Genomic DNA, 23718 nt, shown 5'->3' with positions numbered 1-23718 from the left:
AGCAGGTTGACATGAAAATGACCTCTAGAAAATAAAACCGTAGAATCACACATCGACCTCCAGAAGAGACCTGACCGGGACAAACTTCTCCCCTGGGCTCCCGGAGCAGAACAGAGAGGCTAAGCCCGGCTTCTACAAACCTCTCCCTGTAAGCATTGGGAGAGAGGGGACCTGTTTAGTTGGAGTAAAATGTGTGTGCCAATACGTTCAAGGCTTGCTGTAGCAGGTACAAGGATTTGGGAACATTTCAGGGAGTGACCGCACCCTACACTCCTGCACTGGGATTTTGTCGTGAACTTCAGTAGAAGCCAGGCTAGAATCTAAACTACGAGCAGCATTTGGGCTCCAAAAGACCCATCAGTGGGCTGGAGTGCGGTGTTTTTCGCACAGCCGGTAGCCTCCGTGTCCCGTAGGAGCGGCACAGTATTGACAGAGAAGCGCTTCCCGGTACCGCCTAGAGCCGCAACAGTGCGTGCGGTAACTAGCCTGGGATTAAGCATGCCCTGCAACTGCTGCTCCATCGTGCAGTGGAACACTTCCAACTGCTTCCAGCTGACTACGGACGTGGTTCCCACAAAAAACCTCTGTTTGGCTGATAGCTCGAACTGCAAAACCCGAACAGGCTCGCCGCGCCAGTCCTGAAAGGAGCGGATGCTCGGCACGGGTTCCAGGGTACGGGATGGCCAAGCACCGAGCAAGGCAGACAGTTTGCGCGGTGACAAGAGCAGTGTATCGGTGCGCACACACAGGAGCACCGTGTCCACGCACCGGGGCTGGCTTTGCGCGGTGACAAGAGCAGTGTATCGGTGTGCACGCGCAGGAACACCGTGCCCACGCACCGGGGTTGGGGGAGCGCGGAGCCCCGCGCCCGGGACGTGTCCCCGCAACCTGCGCCGCGCGCGGGACGGGGCGGGGCCAGCACGGAACGGCGAGGCCTGCCTCCCTCCTCGGCCAATCGGAGAGCAGGGCTGCCGCCGTATGTAAATGAGACGCAAGACGATTGGGCGGCGCGGGCGGGGGGCGGTGCTGGGGCGGACGGCGCTGGACGGGGCGGGCGGCGGCGGGCGCGCAGCTGGAATGGGGCGGGCGGGAGCAGGACGCCCGGTGCAGCTGGCGGGGGGCGCCGGCCGCCCGCCATAAAGTGAATGGCCAGGGTGAATGGGAGGCAGTCGACCGGCGCCCTCCGCCTCCGCCCTCCCCGTGAGCCGCGGACCGGCAGCGACGCGCAGAGTGGCCGGGGAGCCGGGGGGATTTACTTTCTGACAGCGGCAGAGCAGCCCGGGGCGCGGGTCGGCGGTCAGCTTCGCTCCTCTCGCAGGATTAAGTCCGCTCAGCCGAACCTGCATCTAGAGCCGCTGTAAGTGCCTTTCCGTCCCCGGCCTTCTGGGCGACCTTCTCCCCTCCTTTCACTCTGAGCCCCTTCATACTAGCCCGGCCGGCTGTAACCTTTTCGATGCTGGCACAGGATAAGAGCATCCCCGGCGGCGTGGCTAGGTGTGTTGTGCTCGGCAGCGCGGGGTCAGCCCCAGTTCAGCGCGAGATCGCAGTTCCGTCGCCTCCCGTGGGTCAAGGGGCGGCAACCAGGTGAGAGCGGGCGGATAGAGCCCTGCCCTGCCATCCAGAAGGGATCCCGGGCCTGTGCGCGGCCGAACTGCTCCCGACCGCTGCCGGGAGCGCTGCCCGGCTGGCAGCGGGGAGCGGCGCTTCCAATGCTCTGCCCTTGTAGGGCCCGGCGACCCCTTACTCGCCGCCGTCGGGGTGCAGCGGCCCCGACCGTCCCCTCGGGGCCGACGCGGGCCCCTTTCCGACAAGCGCTGCTGTAGTTTCTCGCCGTTGCTAAACTTAGTCATTTTCCACTCGGACGAGCGGGGCAGGGGGCTGTTTAAATTAGCCGGGAATCGCTGTAAATAACGGCGTTACGGGCTGCGACTCAGCTGTCTGCAGGGTCCGGGACAGAAAGGCGCAGGGAGCAGAGGCGGGGAGATGTCGGTGGGGAAAAGGAAGGCAGCCCGACGGCTTTTGGACAGTTGGATAAATGATATTTATGTAAGGGCTGGCTCCTGTTTACAGCAGAGCCGACCTCCCTGCAGCGCCGGGGAGAAGCGAGCCGGCCCCGGCGGACGGAGCGAATCCGCCCCAGGACGCCGCTAGCTGCGGCGCAACGGCGGACGGGGTTCCAGGGATCCGACCGGGAATAATAGACCTGGTCGGGCTGCGGGGACGGAGCGCCGACCCCGCGGCAACTCTGCCGGGAGCATCGAGCCTCCCTGCCGGAGCGCAGCTGGCCGGCGCTGGGACGCTGCGGGCAGAACCGGCTGTCGGGCCTCCGGGCGCTTGCACGGGCTCTCCCGCCTCCCTGGCGCCGGGGGCACGCTGCAGAGCGGCGTCCCTCCGTCCCGTTGAGTGCCCGGGAAGGCTGGCCAACTGTAGCGGGCTCCCGGCGGAGCCCGGTACTGTCCGCTGCGCCGTCTATTCCCCGCTCAACGAGTGCGGCTCCGGGGGAAGAGCCAGCCCGCCAGTGCGGCACCCCCCTGTCCTTTCCCCCGACCTCCTCCTCGGAGCGGGAGTAAGGAACGGGTGCGTCCCGGCTGGCCGCGGCTCCGGCGGGGGAGGGCGACCGAGGCGGGGGCCGATGCCGGCGCTTCGCCGCAGCTGCTGGAGCGGGCTCAGGGAGGGGGGCGGCGGGCCCGGTGCCGCCGAGCAGGGCACACCTGTCGGCCGTTCACCCGGCGCCCCCGCGGCTGGACAGCTGAGGGGATGAGCGGGGAGGGGACTGGATTCCACCCCCCGGCAGAGCCAGGGCCCTGCAGGGGCGCTGACTGGGGTTGCCGCAGCCCCCACCCCTCTCCCCTCCCCGCCCCGCTCCGCTGGGGTTGGGCAGCTCTGGGTAGCAGTCCCTTGGCCGGAGCTCCCGGGGCTCCGCACCCCTTCCCCGCCCGGCCCGCAGAGCTCGGCTCTGCACGGCAGCCGCAGAGGAACACGCTGCTTCAGGACGCCGGTGCCCCGCAGAGCCTGGAGGTGAGCCCTCGGCCGCCGCATCGCTCTGATGCTTCGAGCTGGCAGTGCAGAAATGAAAACTTATCCCTCATGTTCTTCCCGTTCTTTCACCTGGGAGGGAAGCAGATTTCTGACTGATGGGAGCACGACCCATCCACTTTTTAAGTGGAGTCCAGTGCTGAAAGCAAAGAGAGAAATTTGATGTCCCCCAGACAAACTTGTGGGTCTTCCACACATGGCCTGTGGCCTGGAAGACAGGATGCTAGGGATGAAATGGCTCTCTCCCATCTGCAATTTCAGGAGATGCTAGAAGCAACTGCTCAGGAAGGTGTCTTTCAGAGTCTCTGTCCCTGTCCCATCTTTCAAAGACAGGGACAGGACCACCTTTTCGGTGATGGGATCAGTGTCTCCCTGGCTCCTGGCACCACATCCATGCCCTTCAGCCTGCCGATGAGCTGAAGTGGATAGGTGTTTGTACAGGCTTGGATGGTGACTCGCTGTGAGGGACAAAAGGCTACCTTCTGGCTCTGGAGGGAATATCCAATCATGGTAGCTGCTTTCAGTTTTCACAAATGTCGGCTGAAGAAGAGCAGAGTTTAATTTTTTTTTTTAATTATTATTTTTCATTAGCAAATTGTCGCACAATGCCCAGTACTCCTCATAAGAAACCTCACAGAGAGACGTCTTTCCATGCCAGCCTGGAGAGGGGTTTGGGCAAGGGCGGTGGTTTTCCTGCTGTTATTGTAGTTCCTGGGTTTGCCTGACCTGCAGCCCAGATTCTGCCCACGTAAGCCCACCTATATTACTGTCCAAAGCACTGGTTTAAAAACCAATATTAATCTTTGTCAGAGAAACTGTTGCAAGCCTCAATTAATATCTATTATGTTTCTATAAGGGCTTAATTCAGGCAATTATTAGATCGGCAAACTGTGACTGGATTGCAAAAGTATTGGTTAATGTTCCCTATGGAGAGCTGGCAAAAAAACCCCTTGTATCTTCTCTCTGTCAGATGCTACCCAAAACCTTGAGATTGAGAGGTGAGGCTGACTTTGGAGACTGCCAAAAAGAAAAAGCCAGAAACCTGATCTAGGAGACCGCTGCAAAAGGAAGATGAGATGAGCAGGGGACATGAGGTCTGTCTCGTGACCTGGCATATGTGCCCTGGCCTTGGGGACAGGGGAGGTACCTGGATCTGGGAAAAAAGTCCCAGATGGGGAGAACTGCTGGTTTCAAGCTGTGCGGTCTGCATCAGGAAGGCAACGGGATGAGACTGTGGCACCATGGAGGGAGAAGGGTCAGAAACAGGAGGCTGTGGGGTCTCTGAGCAGGCTCAGCTATTTATCTGGCTGTTTAAAAATGGGAGATTGGTATTTACTTAGGGCCTGATGGCAGAGGGGGCAAAGCTCCCCCTCTTGCTGTGGGCCACTGGGGCTGGTGGGTATTAGGCTGTGCCAAAGCTGGGCATTTGCTGTTGGCTGGGGAACAGTCTCTACCAGCTGGTATTAAAGTTCGTGCTGAGGCTGTTGGAAAAACCCTCTATTGTCAACACCCGGCTGAAATAGGCTGGGGTTTCGGACGGCTGGAGAAGGAATATTTCTGAGGCCAGTCTGCCACACTTCCCTTCCTCTTCTTTGTGTGCTGCTCCCCCTTACCAGCACCCCTGCCCTCCTCCCACCTCACCTCTGAATATTAATGCCTCTGGCAGATTGGATAATAATGTGACTGGGAATTGAATGAAGCTGGTTATTAGCTCTGGGCTTCCTTGGGGCATTTAAGGGAGTCCACAGGCTGATCCTGGAAGCTTGGCAGCACAAGGGACTGGGCCAGACTCAGTAAAGATGGGGGGTCAGTTCTGTGGGAAAGAATTTGCTTGAATCCTCATCTCCTTCTGACCCCAGAGGAGGACAGGTACAGCAGCCTAGCCAGAGCAATTCCTCTGGGATGGTTAGCAATAGATCTGTTGGGTTTCAGCAAAAAAAATATTAAATATTACAAGTTTTTTTTCAGGAAAGACCTAGGAGATCTAGCTGGGCAGAAGCTAAGAAACATTTCTGTTACTAGGCTTTAAAAAGAGGTGGGGAGTGAGCAAGGGAGGTCCCTCTCTTCTCTTCCCGTCAGTGTCAGAGTATTACCAAGCAGATTCAGGAAAAGAGCCAATCCTCTACCCCTAAACAGGAAATTTACCACTGATTTGCAGAGTGTAGGTTCATCTTTGGAACACTCATTTCTGAAGAGCTGAACCTTATGATCTCTCTCCTCAGGAGACTCGTAGCTTTTCTATACGTAGATCTCTGGATGCTTTAACAAGAAGGGAAATATCCCTGTTGAGCAGAGGAGAAATTGAGCTCTGGCAGAATTTCCTGATCTGAGTCAGAAATACAGCCTCTGTCCCTTGACCCTCAATTTGATGCTCTTTGCTATCTCCTAAACCACAGCTCCACCAGAAAATAAACATTTACACTCTTTTGAATAGTGCAAAAGAAACCAGAGCTGGATTTGCAGTAACTGATATTAATTTTGTCCCTCTGATTTTTCAACTATTCAGAATGTTCTGAGATGCATTAATGGGACTGCAGTTACCGGGGGTTTTAGCAGATCCCCAGCTGGGGGGAGCTGGGTCCTGCATGCACTAAGTTAACCCCTAAAAATCACCATCAGAGATCACAGATCACTGTGATCGAGACACCTGTTTATAAACCCCTATCAAACAAGTTCACAATCCCAAATCTGAGAGCCTAAGAAATACTTCTGTTGGGAGGATATAGCACATATGCCACTCTGAATCACATAGCACTGATCCTACAGGCTATTCTTTTCAAATACCTACATTAAATTGCTCCTTGGGGAGCTTCAATGGTGTGGTACAGGCTGGAATGCTCAGCACCTGCCGAGCTCTCTGCAAAAACTGAAAAAGTACAAAGGTGGAATGAAACAAATGACTAGAGGTTCACAGTTACTTCCACCTCTCTCTCTCTTTCCATTCCGTCTTCCCCTCAACCTTATTTAAAACAGAAGCAGCCTTCCCACCACCCATTGCCTTTTCTCTCCTTTGCAATGCTGCCATTTATATGAGTCTAATTTTCTTTTTAAAAAGCTGATTATAAATGACCATTGTGAAACATGAGGATTTAACGGTAAATCAAGTTGACCTGTCTGTGTGTGGACGTTTTTATTTACTCCTTTTTTTGAAAAGCAAATAAACATAGACTCCCTCCCACATAAAGCAGCTCCCCACTTAGATTTGAACACAGTTTAAAAGAAATCTCTTTTGTTTTAGCCATTTTTATTTCCTGTTTGTTTCTGAGCTTAGACTTGACAATGAAAACCACATGAAATTCCCTGTTTGTTCCATCAGTTTTATTTTTGGTGCCACAATATCCCAACTTCCAGTTCTGTGAGTTGGGTTTGGGTTTTTTCTGTTTGCATTTATTTCAAGGCTGTTTTTTTAAAAAGTAAATGCATGGAGGTTTTCTTCCAAAATAAAATAAACAAGACTTTTTAGAGGACTGGATATACAAGGATAATTTTTTAAAAATTAGATCGTTAAGGTAAATTAATCGAGCTTTAAAGGTCAACCTCCCTATAATATAGCCATACCTAAGCAGAGAGAAATACCAAAGCAATGAAAAATATGGACTTTCTTATCCCATTTAAAAGGGTTTCACAGCTTACTTTGTGTTGGGTGGACTTTAATAACAGTGCCCCAGTGCCCGAGCTCACCTAAGCCCGAGTCACAGACCAGGGTGGGAGGTTGGAAAGCCGTTCCCAGGCCCTGGAGCTGCAGCAGAGGTTGTTCTTACGGTGACAGGGTCTGGGCAGGCAGAGGCATTTTTGTCTCTACAGCCCTGTCCCCGGAGCAGGCTCGTCCGTGGACGGGACGTGGTGTGACCCAGGCAGCAGCGTTGCGAGATGGCTCACATCCTTCTGCTCCATCCCTTTTCTCTCCGAGCCGCTTTGATGGGATCGCCCGAGGGCCAGACTGGCTGAGTAATTAGGGCTCTGCAGCTTCCTCTCCTACCCACCCAAACTGCCTACCTCCCAGGGCTCCGCATGGGATGCGGCCTCGAGCAGATGGAAAAACTGAGGATTTGGCGAGGGAAAGGGGAGGGGTGGAGGGGAAATTAAAAAAAAAAAGAAGCAGACTTTGTATACAGTCCTTAGTCAGTACACTCTCACATTTCAGGATTCCTAAAGTGAAACCTCTTGGTTTTGCTTTAGCAGCGACTATTGTGCCCTGGATTTAGGGACCTGAGACATTTTGCCACGGCGTCGAGTGGGGCTTCTGGGCGAGAGGCTCCGGGAGAAGGGCTGCTAGCCCTCTCTGCTCACCCACCGACCTTCCTCCTCCTCGCCCCCGAGCCGCGCAGCGTTCGCGGCCGGTGTACGGCAGGAAAGCCGGGCGATCCGCGGGCCCGATCCTGCCGGCACAGGCCTCGTGCGAGGCACTGCGGGATCGGCCCCGGCAGTGTTTGCTGATTGCCTCCCTCGGCCCCTTCAAACAGTGTCTGGGTAAACAGACTGACCTTCGGGGCATGTTGCAAGGTCCATAAAGATGGAGTGTGGAGAGGGAGCAAGCTCCAGCATCCGTTCCGGAGCCACCCTCCTCCTGCCCCAACCCTACCAGCTGCAGTATAGCAAGGAAGAGGGGAGGGATACTGTTAAGCTGAGATCATCCACTTGTTTTATTCACTGCAGTCTTCATTCTGCAAGGATCTCCTTGCCAGAGAGCTTTAAACAAAATTTAAATACAAACTACTTGGGGGTAAAAAAAAAGAAAATCATCGGGAAACTTTACAGCCAAGCACAGCAGACATCAACTCTCTCCAGCACTGCCGGTTTGCACTGAGACAACACATCCTCCGGAGCAAGCCAGCAATTTCTGGGCTCTTGTTTCCTTAACTAACAGAGCTGTACATTGGCCATGGTGGTTGGTGGGGCCATCACAGAATTTCTGGCAGTTACCCCTTTTTCCTTTGCAGCTCTGCAACCCACTGAGCTCTGACAGGTTGTTTTTTAAAAAACGATCTAGTACCACCCCTCCCCTGAAAAAAGCTTCTTTCTAGCTGCTGGTTTTGCTGAGTTCTGTCATAGAACAAATGTTTATGATCTAGTTGAAGTTCTCCAGAAAGGATTTCCAGAAGTGCTGATGGATGGCAGACACTGGCAGCCCTACAGTGCATGCAGGTCAGACAGCCACAGTGGTGTGACATGCTGGTGGCAGGGCATCCATCCCAACCTTCAATCGCCTGTATTACCCACTTGATGACAAACTTTCTTGAGCGTGTTTACTAATTGTGAGAATCATTTACATCTTCGATAACATCTGATTTAGCCACTGCCCTTCATCTGCATACAAATCTCCAAACAGCAGCTGGAGCCACAGAGCTATCTGGGCCACCCTAAAATGAGCCAACTTTACAGCCACAGAGATACAGAAATGACCCAGCCCCGCTTCTGCAAGCACATCCCCCATAGGAATCAGGCCAGTTTCCTTTGACTGCCAGAATAATTAGTCAAATTTATACAATTGCCCAACTAAATACAGCAACACATACCAATCTGCTGATGCCAGACCCTGGTGGCCTTTGCTGCTGCATGAGCAGCGTGTGTTCGGCTGAGCTGCAGACAGGCTGCCTGCACCTCTCATTCCTAACCGGGATCCTGGCTTGCAACTGTCTCATCTTGCTTCTGGCTCCACAAGAGCGGATCGTGATCCCTTGTACGCTGTGGTTGTGCAGCTATTTCTCTCATGCAGATGCAGGCAGATCCCTCAGTAGTGGCACAAGTTGCTTTGCAGCGAGCTTCACGGGGCTGCAGGAGTGGGCAAGGGCAGGTGGGGATGAACAGAGTCAGTATGTTCTAGCCAGGTCAGTGCTGGCACTCCACTTTAGCAGATCTTTCATTTCAGTTGCAAGATTATCTCAGACAGAATTTCTTACTGAAATCAGCCTTTTTTCTCCTTTCCCCAAAACAAAGGGATTAATTTCCCTAAAGGACTTTTTTCTGCTATAACTGCAGACCGTGCTCTCAATCCTAGCACTCCTGCATGGTGGATCCATACCATGCCCGCAACTTTTTGCAATTGAAAGTTGATTGGGCAAAACTGAGTTTTTGCTGATTTATTTTGTTCCAGATGCCTAACAAACGAAGTAAGCCATAACAAAGCATAGTCTTATTAATATAACTGCACAGACTATCAGAACAATAATCCCAGTCCTGGTTGATAATATCCAAGGTGCCAAACATCCCACTGAGGCATAGCGTCCAAGGGACACTGGAAACACGGCCGGACATAGTGAGACCTGAAGCACAATGCTCACAAGAATGCAAGAACTATGAATGTTTCGTTTAGAGGAAAAAAAACAACTTTGCAGAAAGTCTGGCAGGGCTTTTCTTTTGTGCTAAGATTAGCAATTTGTTTCCAAATTTTGTGTGCCATTTCAGAAACCATCCAGGTATGCTAAGGGTAGCAGTGACGTCCATGGATACTATTATAAAGAACTTGCTTTGAGCCAAGCACATTACCCTGCCTTTGCAGAAGTCAGTGCTTCAGCTAGGCAGGGTCTGCAGCAGTCTGGGGGATTGCAGACACACCTGTTGTGGGGAATGATGCACTGTGTATGGGGCATGGTGACATCAGGGCGCTTCCACAGCACAGGGGCACAGTGCAGCCCATCAAATAAGCGAACAGGACACATTCCATTGTGGGCTTTTTTTGCTGTGGACATGGGTATGGAGCTGTCAATCCTTGGGACATTTCCATTGTGATAATCCTCTGGAATACAGGCAGTTTATTAACCCTCTGCCACCCAGAGCAGAGGTTTCAGCCATTATCCTCCTCTGCAGCTGGAGGTTCATGTCAATGTGAGGGAAGCAAGTGGCTTGATCCCATTTTGCAGGCTGCCTCCAGCCCCCAGGAAATGCATTAGGCAGTGTCCAGAATGGTTGGGCATTTTCCTAGCACCTCTTATCTGAGGATCTGAAAACACTTAAAAGAATTTTGCTTCATTACCTCCACCAGCTCAGATATGCTCATTAACATGATTTCTGAGATGAAGGATACAATCCCAGAACAGTCAAATAATTTTACCTACATCATAAGACAAGTCAGTGCCTCACCTTACCTCCTCACCCTCTTCAAACCTCTCATTATTGGGAACTTAGAGCCATGCACAAAAAGAAATAAACTGGACCCCCTTGTCAGAGAGCTGCCAGCTCTCCGGTCCTTGCTGCCAGCTGTGGCCAGGAAGCCTGGCAGCAAGAGCCTGGGCTACTGCAGTTCCATGGCACCATGAACAGCTCTCAGTGCTCTGTGGCCCAATCCATGTGTGGGGCAGTGCCAGCCAACTTGCTCTGACAACAAAGCCACTAAGTGCCTCAGGGAGCTTTGGCAATTCCTACTGATGAGAGGAATAAAACCCTTAAACCATGTTCTTCAAAGCAGCACACACCACTACCAAGTCACCCTTCAGGAGCTCAGGGGTTAGTGCCCAGCTGTAGGGACTAAATCGAGAAATAAAGTTTATTATAACCTGTGACTCAGCCCTTGCTGGAGGTCAACGATCCACTTCTGAGTGTGCACCCGAAACCACTGCTCAGGCAGCCTGAGGCTGTGCACAGCCTGATGTTTTTGGAGGCAGGCAGCTTGCTCTCCTGTCCCATAATGGCCCTGCGCTCCGGGTCACCAGTTGGCTGCTGCTGTTTATCTTCCAGTGATTAATGGTTGCTCTTGGTTCCTGCTGCAATTCCATTAAGATTAGAGATTTAAAGCTACACTGAGATGTTTAGCAGTGGGTGACCTTGGTCTCCCCATAGTTATATTTCTATAGTCTCAAGGAAACAAATATTAACTCATTTTGCACCCCATCTTTCTTGCTTTCTAGCAGTGGGGAAAGAGCCCCTCACAGGCAGCACTTGTGTTGGTCAGCAAAGAGAATCTGACTCTTGGTTGCTGCACGATTCATGTGCTGTGCTCATGTGGTACTTTTAATTCCAGCCCACAGGCACTCTGATGGCACCGTTGCCTGAACAAACACATGTATGCAGAGAACAAAATGCTCTTCCTCGAGATAATGGGCACACTCTCAATCACTTCCTCTTTGACAAGGAGCAGAGGGAGAGGCAGGGCCTGTTCCACCTTGCCTCAGCCCCTCACTGAGACCAAAGTACAGAGGAAGATCATCTTCCTGAAAATGTACATTTAAATAGAAGCCCAAATGTTTGTCTCTCCTAAAAGTAAGCCAGCACGCAGGGAACATGAGCATGGGAGGAGTGAAGCAATCAGCAGTAGTTTGACTTCTGCGATTGATGGAGCAGGAAGAGACAGCTCTGACCCTAGGAATCTAGTGTAACATCATATCTTCACCTCAGGGGATGCAAGAATGAAAGGACACTTCCCCCCAAATGATTGCAGAGCACCTTTCAGCCTGAGGGGTAACCCTGAACTCTTAGTGGAGATCAGCAATTCCAAGCAGAAGATTCAGCTACTCTGGCCCTGGCTGGAAGCGGGAAACTCACAGATCCACAGGGTTGTGCTGATCTGCTTAGAGATCTGCTTAGAGATCGCCAGCTTAGGGCTTCCCTCCTGTCCTTGGGTCATCAGTGGTCATTGTGCTGCTTTCTTGGAACCTGAAGCATCAGGTCCTTGCTGAAGCACCCCTGCATGCCCATGGGAAGTCAAATAACATCAAAACAATGCAAGAGATAGCTTTTCACTTCCAGATCAACCTGCCAAAACAGGTCCAGCAAGAAGCCTGCTCCCCAATGGCAGTGCAGAGAGCTGAGCAGCACACACTAGTCAGTCTCTAGACAGCTCTCAATGGGCAAGACCCACATCACAAAAGCCACCCCTATAATTAGCCTTACTTTGCTTGAAGTCAGCCTCTATGTTTCCTTCCCACCCCTTCAAAGAAAAAAATACCCAACCAAAATCCTCTTTGCTCCCAGGTGATGGAGCAGTGTGTTACAGAGAAGCAGGAGACAGGTCACAGGGACTCCTGTTTCTGTTTTCAGGTAAACAAGGTTGCCCTCCTCACGCAGGAGTGTCCTCCTTCTACTGCCTAAATGTCCCTGGCTTGAGCAGTCAGGAGCTAACACAGAAATAGAAAGGGGGTACATTTGAAACGAGAAAGGGCCTAGAGCTAGGACTGCTCTTCCCCTGCCCTCCACCATGCCCATGAAAAAGGGATGGCAATTCCCTGTCTGGCTGAAGGGTCTTGTACAGGTGGCAACAGCATGTTCACGTGGGCACCAAGGAGAGGACGCACATGGGCAGTGACTGGAAGAAGAGATGTGCTTGTTACAGGTTTGGGAACCTTTATCTTAGGGGCAATAACACATCAATGGAAGGAGTTACGGGTGCTGGAGCAGACTGGGAGCCATGGCTAGTTTTACAAAACTGAAGCCTCTGAGAAGCCTGGCTGCATATTGCTAGTATAGGAGTTGTCCCTAAAGAAACTGTTATTTTATGTTAAAAGAAAATGAAATGAAGAGTCAGATGAAGATGGTAAATTTGATTTTATCTAAAAATACTTCTGAGTTGCCAATTTCACTGATTCCTTGAGACTGGGCAAACAACTTAGTAGAAATGCCATGGTTTAGCATTGACTTTTTTAATGTCTCTTCCTACAGCAAGATCTAGCCAATGTGGAAATGTGAAATCTAGCCAATGTGAAAGCACCTTTTTTAAATCCAAAAGGGCTGTATGATCTAGAAGAATACCTTATGGCCTTTTGTGTCAGTAGTATGGGGTTGCCTTTGGGTAAATACATTGGTACAGAGCTCACATGCTGTCACCATTGCAGACTTTTCCTGCTTTTATAATCATGCTGAGTAGATCCCTCTCTCCCCTTGATTTTGCTTCTCCATGACCTGCTCAGAGCAAACTAAGAAGGCATTCCTTGATGCCACCTCATATGGCACATGCAGTAGGTTATGCAATTACATATATACATACATCATCTTCTCTCTGAAATCTTCCTGCTTTTAAATTCAGTTCACAAAGAAAACTTGTGCTCAGCCACAAGTCCTAGTTTAAACTTGAATACTGGCCACCCTTTATAACCAGTTTTAATCTAAGTGCCCACTGTATTTCTGAGGCAGGCTAAGCATGCTATGTGTCCAGCAGCTTGGAGGAACTTTGCAACCACTGCATTGGTGCAGCCCAGGATGGGGCATAAATTTTCAATACCAGGACCAGGTTCTCCTGAGCCTTGTACCTTGTGTTGTCATTTAAGCCTATAGAACTTTGCCTATGTAAGATATTCCCCCCTGGTTTCCCTGTCTTCATTCTAGTTTGTACAGATGAAAGCAATGAGAGATGTGGAAAAAACAGCAAACAGGACCCTGCACAGGAGGACACTGTCCTTGAGTTACAGCAAGGCAAGGATCTGAATTCCTCCTTAAATTGTCCAGTACAGTGTCAACCTCTAGAAGAGAGGAAATTGTGCTTGACAGATGCAATCATATGCAAATGGCTGTAGAAGAGGGGAAATTATCATCTACAAACATTGGGCAGAAATTCCATCTGCTGCAGACTCAAGAAGGGCTCTTAATAAATTCTGAGACAGCAAAGTGACACACATCTTAATCAAGACTTAATCCGTGGAATTAATTCACTGCGCGTTTCTGCATAATTCTGAGAGTAATGCTAAAAGCCATGGCAATATCAGCAGCAGATGGACTCTCCTACTCCATGCAAAGGTATTAAAGAAAACACAGCCCCTGTCACATCACTTCATGTATGTACACCCTGCAGAATGCAACAGGGCTGTGCCTGGCTGCTGGCAGGAGCTTAACACAGCCAGCAGACATCAAAGGTCAGGCCTGCCACGAAGTGGAAATGAAAACCAGCTTCATGGCAAAGCCAGAGTCCTGCCACTTCTCTCCCACAGGAAAGGAGAATCCCAGAGCAAGGCAAAGGTCTGGGAAACCAGATCCAGGTCCTGGTTTGTTATGTGCTGCTTCCAGAGAGTACTGACTGAGGTCGGTGTTGAGACTGTCCCACCAGTACCTGGGAGAGGCGATGGACCGCTCAGGCAGTTAATGGAGGTCAAGCCAAGTGAAGAGCAAGGGAAACTGCAGGGGTTTTGTGAGCGAGATCTGCTGCAGAAGCCAGCCAGATAACCATTAGAAATGGCTCCTTTTTCTCTCATCACAGCCTGGAAAACACACTGCAGGTATGGGGATCAGCCCTGGGCCCTGGCAGCAGCCTTGTGCAAATTGACTAAAGGAGGCTTTAGACAGCTCTGAAAATACATTCTTAGTCACTGTCATCCACGTCCAAATGAGGTGCAACAGCTATGTGATTAATCTCTTGTTTACATGTCTAAAAACTAACACAGTCCAGACTGTCTTCAGCACGTTCCCTCCCTGACACACAAGGATTTGAGGGGCTGGACAATCCTTCACCACCCAGGAACCAGCCTTCACAACCAATCTCCACCTAAAGTTTGGAAGTTCCAAACCCCTGGTCCAAACTTCCTAAATCCAGGGGTTCCAGATCCTGGCACAATGTATCAGCTGTTGTGTCTTAGAGGAAAAGGATCCCTGTCTGGGAAGGTGAGCTATCAGCTGGGAGTGGCTAAAGTTTCAGAAGCTGCTGTGGTCCCCTCAAATTGATCCAGCCTTCATAAACTGTGCATCCTGCATTTTGCTGGGTTATGATCCAAAATTCGGATTAGGGGCTAACACAGGGCCAGCTCAACTTTCTAAAGAGATGTAGCCAGGCTTGGAACACTTACTGCTTCATGCCTGCCTCTTCATGAGCATCCAGTGTGGTCCAGAACTAACTGGTGCTCTTAGCTGAGCTCCTTTAGGAAATACAGGTGGAGGGTGCAAGCTCCATAAAGAAGTGAATGATGAAAAGAATTGATCTTGGGACAGAGAGGTGTGGAAAGAGGTGGCAGAAGAGTCACAGCGATTCCTGCAATCATGGGAGCAGCACTGACAGCTTCCCAGTTGGGATGCTTTCAGCCAGGGAAGATGGCTCACCAGCACAGGCCAGTGTCTTGAGGGGACATGGGGAGCCTCCAGTCAGGATGATCTCGGGCTGGAAGCAAGCTCCTGCTACAGCCAGGACCACTCATTTCCAGGCACCTAAGCAGGTGAAATTTGATTCCCATGTTAATTCAGGTTCCAGAGGTCCTTATGTACCCCAAAGGAGTCCACTTGCACTGCCTGGGTCTCTGCTTGTAGCAGTGACTGTGCAGGCAGATGTGCCTTCTTATCAGTGCCAGGCACAGGAATGCTTTTCTTTGGGATGTGTGCATGTAGTGCTCTCTGAACAGCTTTACTTAGGCTTGGCCAGCTTGTGGAGAAGCAAGGGAGAAAGAGGAGTGGAGCTGGGCAGGGAGGATAGGAGAGGTGGGATGACTGGGGAAGGTGCTAACAGCCCTTGGCTGGCCCAGAACCACTTCCTCAGATCTCCATTACACAGCATGCTCCCGGCGTTGCTATTTCAGTCTGAATGTCACCTATAAATTGGAGGCTCTTTCTCTGAAGGCTGCAAATAGAAGTGTCACTAGATGATCTTTGATTGATAGGGAAGCTCAGCTGAAAGCCCAGTATGTCCATTTTCCAGCCAAGAAACTCAAAGGTGTCCAAGGATCACACAGGGATCCTTTCCTTTTCCTAGACCTTTTCTCAAGGCAAGTCCCTGCTGGAGGTGGTGAGGAGAGGTCACACACACATTGATCTCTCTGATCACCCTGTGACTACTGTTTTTCAGATTCGTCCTTCTCCACCACCCATCCCTGCCCTATGGATTTCAACCTTCTGGCAGACGCGGAGGCTCGCAGCCCAGCCTTGTCTCTCTCGGACTCTGGAACTCCTCAACATGAGCACAGCTGCAAAGGGCAGGACCACAGTGGTGAGTGCAAGGCTCAAGACAGAAGAAAATCCCTGACCCATCCTTGCTTGTGGATCTGGGTGGCCAGTGCCTTGCAGTGCTCTCAGAGGGACAGTTTCCCTTTGTACTGGGAGCCAGAAAAATGCCATAGCAGCATGGCTGTGCCAACAAGCAGGTGAAAGGCATAAAGGTCCATATTGCAATGACAGCTATTGGAAGGATGAGAACATCATCCCAGTGGTGGGGTCCTCTGGCTCTGGGTGCTGGAAGCCGCTGCACACAAGGGTACAGTCCATGACAGGCCAGAGCCAGGCAAGTCAGGTCACAGCCCAATCAAGATGTTATTGTATTTGCCTAAACAGGATCCCCAGAGCAGGAGAGCTCTCCCCGTAACATAGGAAGTATCAAAGGCGCAGAAGGCTACACCTAATTTTAAACTGATCTTTTTTTTTTTTTTTTACCTCTGTTTAAATTGTTAGGGTTTAAAATTTCCATGGTAAAGGTAAACCTTAGGCTGAACTTTCCAGGTTCATGGATTAAGATGAAAGGGAAGCACTGTCTTGCTCTTTAACTGAAAAAGTCTTCTCACCTCTGCCTCGCTGCTCTCCCACAGAGGTGCCTCTGACCATTCCCAAAGGCTAAACCAACCCCAAGCCTGCTGAATTCTTTATCAGGCTCTGAATAAGCAACATCACCATTCACACCTGTTCAGAGGAATGCTATGGTTTCCTCTGGATTTTACATCTGTCTGGTTACCACTCCATCCCTTGTTATTCTGGATGTGTCAAGATGCAAAGCTGCTTCTGCCAGTGCCAGCATAAGGGAGCGAGGGCCGGGGACAGCCCGCTGCTCTCTGTGTAAAGCCTCCAGGCTCACCCGCATGCAAAAGCTAATAAGGATAATGATGCAGATTAAAATTCCCCAGAGAAAGTATCATGAAGGGAGTTATGCTGGGATAACTAGAGTCAGAGATCCACCGACAAATTCCCCACTGCACACGTACCTTAGCTGGGCACATCCCCAAGCTCAGTTGCTCGTCAGCTGCTTTGGATGCATGGCAGTGTCTCCGTTTAAGTGGCCTTCCCTATTGAGCCCACCCTGGCATGCTGTAGAAGTGCCAAATTAGGCACTGACTTTTCTTTCCATTAGGCATGAGCAGCTAATTCCAGCTATGGCCACAGTCATTTCACCAAGTGGGCGAACATGTACAGGATATATTCCACAACCTATTTTGGGGTGACAATAAGCGTTGTATGCCTGGCTACATCACTCCCCACCGTCTTAAGCAGTCTAGAAATAAAATGGGGTGATAATAAGCGTTGGATGCCTGGCTACATCACTCCCCACCGTCTTAAGCAGTCTAGAAATAAAATGGTTCTGGGAGGTGACTTGCCAGCATTACCTGTGTGCAGATGCTGGCAGCTTGTGCCTTTGCAGCAGAGGCTGATGGCAGCCATGCATCAGCAGTGTCAGGCAGAACAGGGCTCGCTACCAAGGCCTGCCTGGAACCAGGGCAGAACTGCACTTCCAACACTTTTTGACTCCCCTCAAGAGAGCTGCCTCCCTACTTCTCCTTGGCCCTGTTTCATTGATCCACACAAGTAAGAGATCCTGAGGAAGCGAACACAAACCTTGCTTGTCTAGGCTCAGCATTCAGGGATCTGAAGTGTCCGCTAGTTGTATGGCATGGTTAGTGATACCCCCTTCTGTTAGGTTTCATTAGGCACCACAGGTCAGGGGAGAGCAAGGATGAGGAGTGAGGGAGGTAAAGAACTGCCCCACATCTCCCCATACTGTGCTCCTCAGCATGGATTCAAGGCACCCACATCTTTTCTCTGGGCTCATTTCTTTCCCTGTATTGCCATGGTTTGGGTCCCCACTGCAATCAGTCAAAACTCTGCACCTTTTTCAGAGGGCACTTATTCCCTGCTTATAGAAGAAGCAGAAAAGAGATGACACACAGAAAGAAACACAGCTAGCAGGTATGGAAACAAAGAGAACACCAAGATGAACTGCAGAGATTTTTCAAGGCTCAGAGTTGGGATTCCTACTTCTCCTTAGACTTAGGATTTATGGAAAGTAGGTACACCAGAGGGTGTTGAGAAGTCAAATACCAAACCAGATACACTGTGATCTCTTTCACCCAGATGTAGCCCATAAACCAGTGGTACCTTCATTCCATTTTCTTTCCTTTTTGGTATAATTACTTCCTGAGTGAAGAAGGGCAGTCCTGGGCAGGAGTTCCCAATAAGGGCATAGCCTCCTACTTCACAGCAACCCCTTCGGAAATGAATATTTGTCAGGGACTTTGGTGAGAGCACATCCCCTGTATGCATCAGGCTCCTAATTAACCCAGGTTCAGCAGATGAACAAACAAACCGAATGTTGCCCATTCATCTGTATTTAGCCATTTCTAATAACTAGCTCAGATGGGTGGCATCACCCCCCATTGACTCTCTTTTGGAGGTAAATAGTGCAGGAACCTCCTGTATCCAATACTGGTTTAGAGCACTGAGCTAGAGAAATCAGATTAATCTTCTTGGCAAGAACCACTATAAAAACCAACATTAAGAGCATGCTTCCAAGAGTTCTGCTGAATATGGGATCCGCAAACAAAGATGCTCATGAAAATAAGAATATCACAAGACCACAACCAAGCTCTTTCATTCCACTTTTCACTTTCCTATGGCTTTGTTTCAAGAGTGTGCTGGGAAAGTTCTTGTACAAGTACACCCTGGATGGAAACACAAACTGGTCCTGATGCTGAGAACAGGACATAGCACCTTCCTGCTCAGAAGAACCAACTTATAACGTGCTGCTGTGAGCAATGGCCATCTCACTGTCCTTGCATTCACACTCCTGCTGATGGATAGCATCAGATGTGCTACAGAAGCAGAGGTGGCTGGTGGGGAACAAGCCACTGACCACACCCAGGGTTTCCTCTCTGAAAAGTAGCACTTCTCCTGGAAATGCTCACTGCAACTCTAGCATTGCTTCCTTTGAAGAAAGGCAAGTACAAGGACAGTTTTCCAGGAACAGCAGGAAAATATTTCTGAATTAACAGGCTGTCATAGGAAGAGGGTAGTGACACCAGGTACCTGAGACAGGAGCATCTTCCAGGTCTGAGGCCCACTAAAGCACCTACTGTTGTCTCAGCACTGCCCTGCAGCAGTCTCTGTGGGGACTCAGATTCTTTTAGGCCTCTCGCATGCCCTGTAAAAATGAAATGGAAAAGACAGAGCCTATTATTCCAGAGCACATCCATTTGACTTGTGGAATCCCTTTTTTCACTGACTCAACTGTATTCCAGGCTGCTGTCTCCTTGCCTCCCTACTCATTAAGGGGCTGTACCAGACACCTTCATGGTGAGATTCTTCTGGACTTTGAAGCCTTTTGAACTAGCTTCTACTCAGAGAACTTCAACCAAACAAAAATTTCAATTTTAGCAGAGTGATGTCAGGATTTTTTTAAAGGTTCTTCTTCCAAGTGGAACAGTTTGGGAGGTATTTGCAAAAATTTCTATTTAGTTTAGCTGACTATTTCCCACTGTAAAAGAACACCTCCTCTCCCTGCTGAAGACCTGATTTTCATCTGGAAATGCTTCACCTGGCTTCTAGATCAGAAGAAGGAGTTGAACATCAGAAATTACTTATTTTCATTGGAATAATTTTCCTCTATGGTGACTTGTCTTGATTCCCAGCAGAATTAAACAAGCTATAGCTTTCTTCCATCATAAAAGTGCCACATTTGAGCAGTTGGGCACTCTATGGAGGACAACCAAAGGGAAGATACTTGTATTTGCATTCTGCCCCTATTTGCATTTTGCCTGCTTGTATTTGCACAGCCCCCAAAAAGGGCTGTGGCACAGGGAAGCAGCTGGCTACCCACCTCCACCCGCAGCAGCCAAAAGCTCAGCATTCAGACATGGACTTGATGCCCAGAAGGAGGCTGAGCTGTACATTTCAGTGAGATATCAGTGTGAACACTAGAGAGTTTTGAGACTTCAATGGGCAATGAAACAAAAAACACAGCCTCCAGGAGAGGTATCTGTGGGTAGGAGGGGGGCAGGGGCAGAAAGACAGGGAGATGCTGGACTACTTCATGGTAAGGTCTAAGAGAGGCCTTTCCCTTCTTTTTAAAAACCAAAACGCATGCAGCTAAGTAATTCTTACTTAAATGGGCAAGAAGAGCAATGAAGATTTTTGGTCCTCAGGTCTAATTGAAGAGCCTCAGCTTGCTATCAATTTGCAATTTGCCTCTTCCCATCCCTTGTCCATGAGGGATACGACTGGATCTTTTGCTGTGTCCTAAGTGTCAATTTCTGTTCAGTTTTTCTAAAGGACACTTTAGGCAGAGAATTTTAAGCAGAGTAAGAACCTTCTGATCTGGATAAGTTCTGCCACTATCTCCCATGTGACCTGTAAATGAAACCCAAATATTGGAAGTTTGGAAAATCTTAATCTGGTCGCTTGTAAGCTATCATCTGTTATGGCAGTTAAACAGAGTCAAGCTGTGCTGCATGAAGGAGGTATTGGTTTTTATGCTGGGTGGATGCCTGCTTGCATCCACCCAGCATAAAGGGAGGGAGATGGGGCCACTCCTGGTGGCTGCAGTGGAAGGGGACCTCACTGAGCATGCACTGGTTGCCCCAAGGATAGGCTCCCCAAGTGCATCCAATCTAACTCAGGGGATCTCTCCATTTTTCTCTTTCTCACACAGACACTGAGAAGTCCCAGCAGAACCAGACAGACGACTCCAACCCTGAAGATGGCTCGCTCAAAAAGAAGCAGCGGAGGCAGAGGACGCACTTCACCAGCCAGCAGCTCCAAGAGCTGGAAGCCACTTTCCAGAGAAACCGTTATCCAGACATGAGCACCAGGGAGGAGATTGCAGTCTGGACCAACTTGACAGAGGCACGAGTCCGGGTAGGACTGCAGCCCTTCCACCTTCCTCAGCCTGAGCTTGTGGGGAAGAAGCCTGCTGTGACACATGACCAAGCTGTCCCCAAACCAAGGAGGGAATTAGGAGCACTAGAAAATTTCCCTGTCTTGGAAACACCTCACTAGGGTCTGCCCTTGAGATTTGACAATCCTGCCACACACATACCTCATGCTGGTGGTGCCTTCCCCATCCAGAGCCACCTTGCAATTATACAGGTAGATTCAAAGCCCAGGCTCTGCCCCACAGAGCCCCACCAGCTGGGCCTCAACTCAGCAGACCCTTTCCTTGCAGTGCCATCACTCCCCAGCCTTACCCTTGCTGGAGGGCACCCTTTTGGGCTCCCAAATCAATATGCAGTCACAGGCATGGTGTGGCAGGGCTCCAGCTGGAGTGAGAGCTTCTCTCTGCTACTAGAAATATGAGTTAGCAGCACCATGAATAGCCTTCCAGCAGCTTCCATGCTCTAGGAAGTTTTATTGTTTGAACCCCTCTAACACTAACAGATTTTCCTGTTAGAAGACAGACCTATAACATCCCACTCCAAGCCAGTCGTGAGGCAAAGTCAAAAGAAGATAAGTTATTTCCTTTGTTCAGCAGTTTTCAAGACACATCCCTCAAATACTTTGCTCTGAAGTCATATATCCCCAATCCCTTCTCCTGGCTTTGGTCTCTTGGAAATACAGCAAGTATTTTCCTCTCTTTTTTCTGTATAAAGAGCATCTGTTTGTTGATTGAGGTGGGTTATTCTGTGTGCTGTGAAATGGCAGTGGCTTGGGTTTCTGTTGGTTGACTGAGGCTCACCTGGTGATTCCTGCTGGGAGATGACCCTGAAGCCCAGACATCTTGCGGCAGCTCTTTCCTGATGCTCAGCCTCCCATCTCCCTGGGAGCATTGCCAGCCCTTCAACAGTTCTTGTCTTGCTGGGCAAAGAAACCAGGGCAAGGCCCCTTTCAGGGTAAGCCAGAGCAATTCCCATCCCCTCCCTCTCTCTCTCTTGCAGGTCTGGTTCAAAAACCGCAGAGCTAAGTGGAGGAAACGAGAGAGGAACCAACAGGCAGAATTGTGCAAGAACAGCTTTGGAGCCCAGTTCAATGGACTGATGCAGCCTTACGATGACATGTATTCCAGCTATTCCTACAACAACTGGGCCACCAAGGGGCTTGCCAGCAGTCCGCTCTCGGCCAAGAGCTTTCCATTCTTCAACTCCATGAATGTCAGTCCCCTCTCCTCCCAGCCCATGTTCTCCCCACCCAGCTCCATCACCTCAATGACCATGCCTTCATCCATGGTCCCTACTGCTGTGACCGGGGTGCCGGCCCCTAGCCTCAACAACCTGGGAAATATCAATAATCTGAACAGCCCGAGCCTCAACTCTGCTGTCTCTTCCAGTGCCTGTCCTTACGCCTCAACAGCCAGCCCCTACATGTACAGGGACACGTGCAACTCCAGCCTGGCCAGCCTGCGGCTGAAGGCCAAGCAGCACGCCAACTTCACCTACCCAGCGGTGCAGACAGCAGCTTCCAACCTGAGCCCTTGCCAGTACGCCGTGGACAGACCCGTATGAAGGGCTGCCCTCTGCCAACCAGGGACTTGACCTTAGCCTGACAAAAGGAGACCTTTAGCCCTACAACAGCATACGTCCTGCAGAGAATGAGAGTGAACATGACAGCATAAGAGGGAGACAGGGAGAGAAAGAGAGAAAAGAACGAGCAGGCAGACGAACCTTTATGAAGATTTGTCTATTGTATGGTGAATTTTGACTGTCTTTCCCCTTCAAAACCCCTTCCCTTCTTGCCCACCAAACCTTCTCCTCCATGGTAAAATAAACCAAGAGTCTACTGGAAGCCCCATGGGGAAATAGGAGCCCCAACATGCAAGGTGCCTGACCCATGGGAAGCACAACCAAGTATGTTTCAATCTGCCCCTCCAAGCCCCACAGGGGAGAGCCCCCCAAATTCCTGGGACAGCACAGGCAGCCTCACACCTCCTCTGCAGGAAATAGGCAGAGACAGGACAGCTTGAGGGGGACTGCCAGTTGGTGCTTGGCTAAACCATATTCTCTGCACACGTGCAAGATTGCAATGAAAGATACCTTGCCCATTTATTTATCATACAATCAGTAAGGAAGCCTTGTCTCAGTCAATTATCATCTCTTTAAAATGCATATATACACGTGGCCCTTCAGACTTGAAACCTTCAGGAGCTGGGGGTTGTAAGAATATATAATATGTGTGTGTGTGTATATATATATATATATATATATATCTTTTATATATATATATATATATATATACACATACCAAAACATATAGAGACATTAAAATATGTTTTCTTGTTTTGGATGTGAAATAATCTACAAAGTAGACCTTAAAACCAAAAACCCTGTAAAGGAAGCACATCCACCGAGGCAGTGTCCTGGCTGTCATGCTTTACTGCTTCAGTCATTTTGGTCAGACACACTGCTGCCAGCCTACATCCCAAACATTCCCATCTGCAACAATCAGCTCCTCCTTGCACATCTCCTTCCCTTCCCCAAATCCTATTTCCAAAAGAGATAATAAAAGTTGGCACAAACCCTTTAAGCTTCTGCTTGTGTGGTTATTGAAAGCACAAACCTGCATCTGAAGATTCTGAAATCAAGTGCCAGCAGCCCAGGTACATACTTGGTCTTTCTCTTCCTCCTTTTCCACACACACTGCGCGTCCACCCTGTGCTTGGTGGTTCTCTATGCTGCTCTGATGCTTGTGGAGGTCCTCTACTTGTCCCACAGAGAAGATGATGTTTGGCTGGTGGAAGCAGTACAAGACTTGGCTGTTGACTGTTTCAGGATTCAGTGGATGAAAGATATGTCCAACTGTACCAAGCAGAAGGCCAGCTCCAGCACATGGTTCTCATTATCTCCTCTGGGAGCCAGCAGGGAAAAGTCAAGACCT

The 23718-nt window shown here is 50.1% G+C and overlaps 1 protein-coding gene across 1 annotated transcript; it reads left to right on the top strand.

The window, feature by feature from the left end:
* The first annotated feature begins 1080 nt into the window (after window positions 1-1080).
* Window positions 1081-23367, top strand: PITX3 (paired like homeodomain 3). Its single transcript, XM_059851459.1, has 4 exons — window positions 1081-1357; window positions 15725-15865; window positions 20564-20769; window positions 21786-23367. Exons 2-4 carry the CDS (start codon window positions 15757-15759, stop codon window positions 22347-22349), a joined length of 879 nt encoding a protein of 292 aa, XP_059707442.1. The 5' UTR covers window positions 1081-1357; window positions 15725-15756; the 3' UTR covers window positions 22350-23367.
* Window positions 23368-23718: the final 351 nt, after the last annotated feature.

The sequence above is a fragment of the Haemorhous mexicanus genome, chromosome 7 (genome assembly GCF_027477595.1).
Source record: "Haemorhous mexicanus isolate bHaeMex1 chromosome 7, bHaeMex1.pri, whole genome shotgun sequence".
Taxonomy (NCBI): Eukaryota; Metazoa; Chordata; class Aves; order Passeriformes; family Fringillidae; genus Haemorhous; species Haemorhous mexicanus.
The sequence above is the reverse complement of the archived record's forward strand: the minus strand, read 5'-3'. Positions and strand labels throughout refer to the sequence as shown.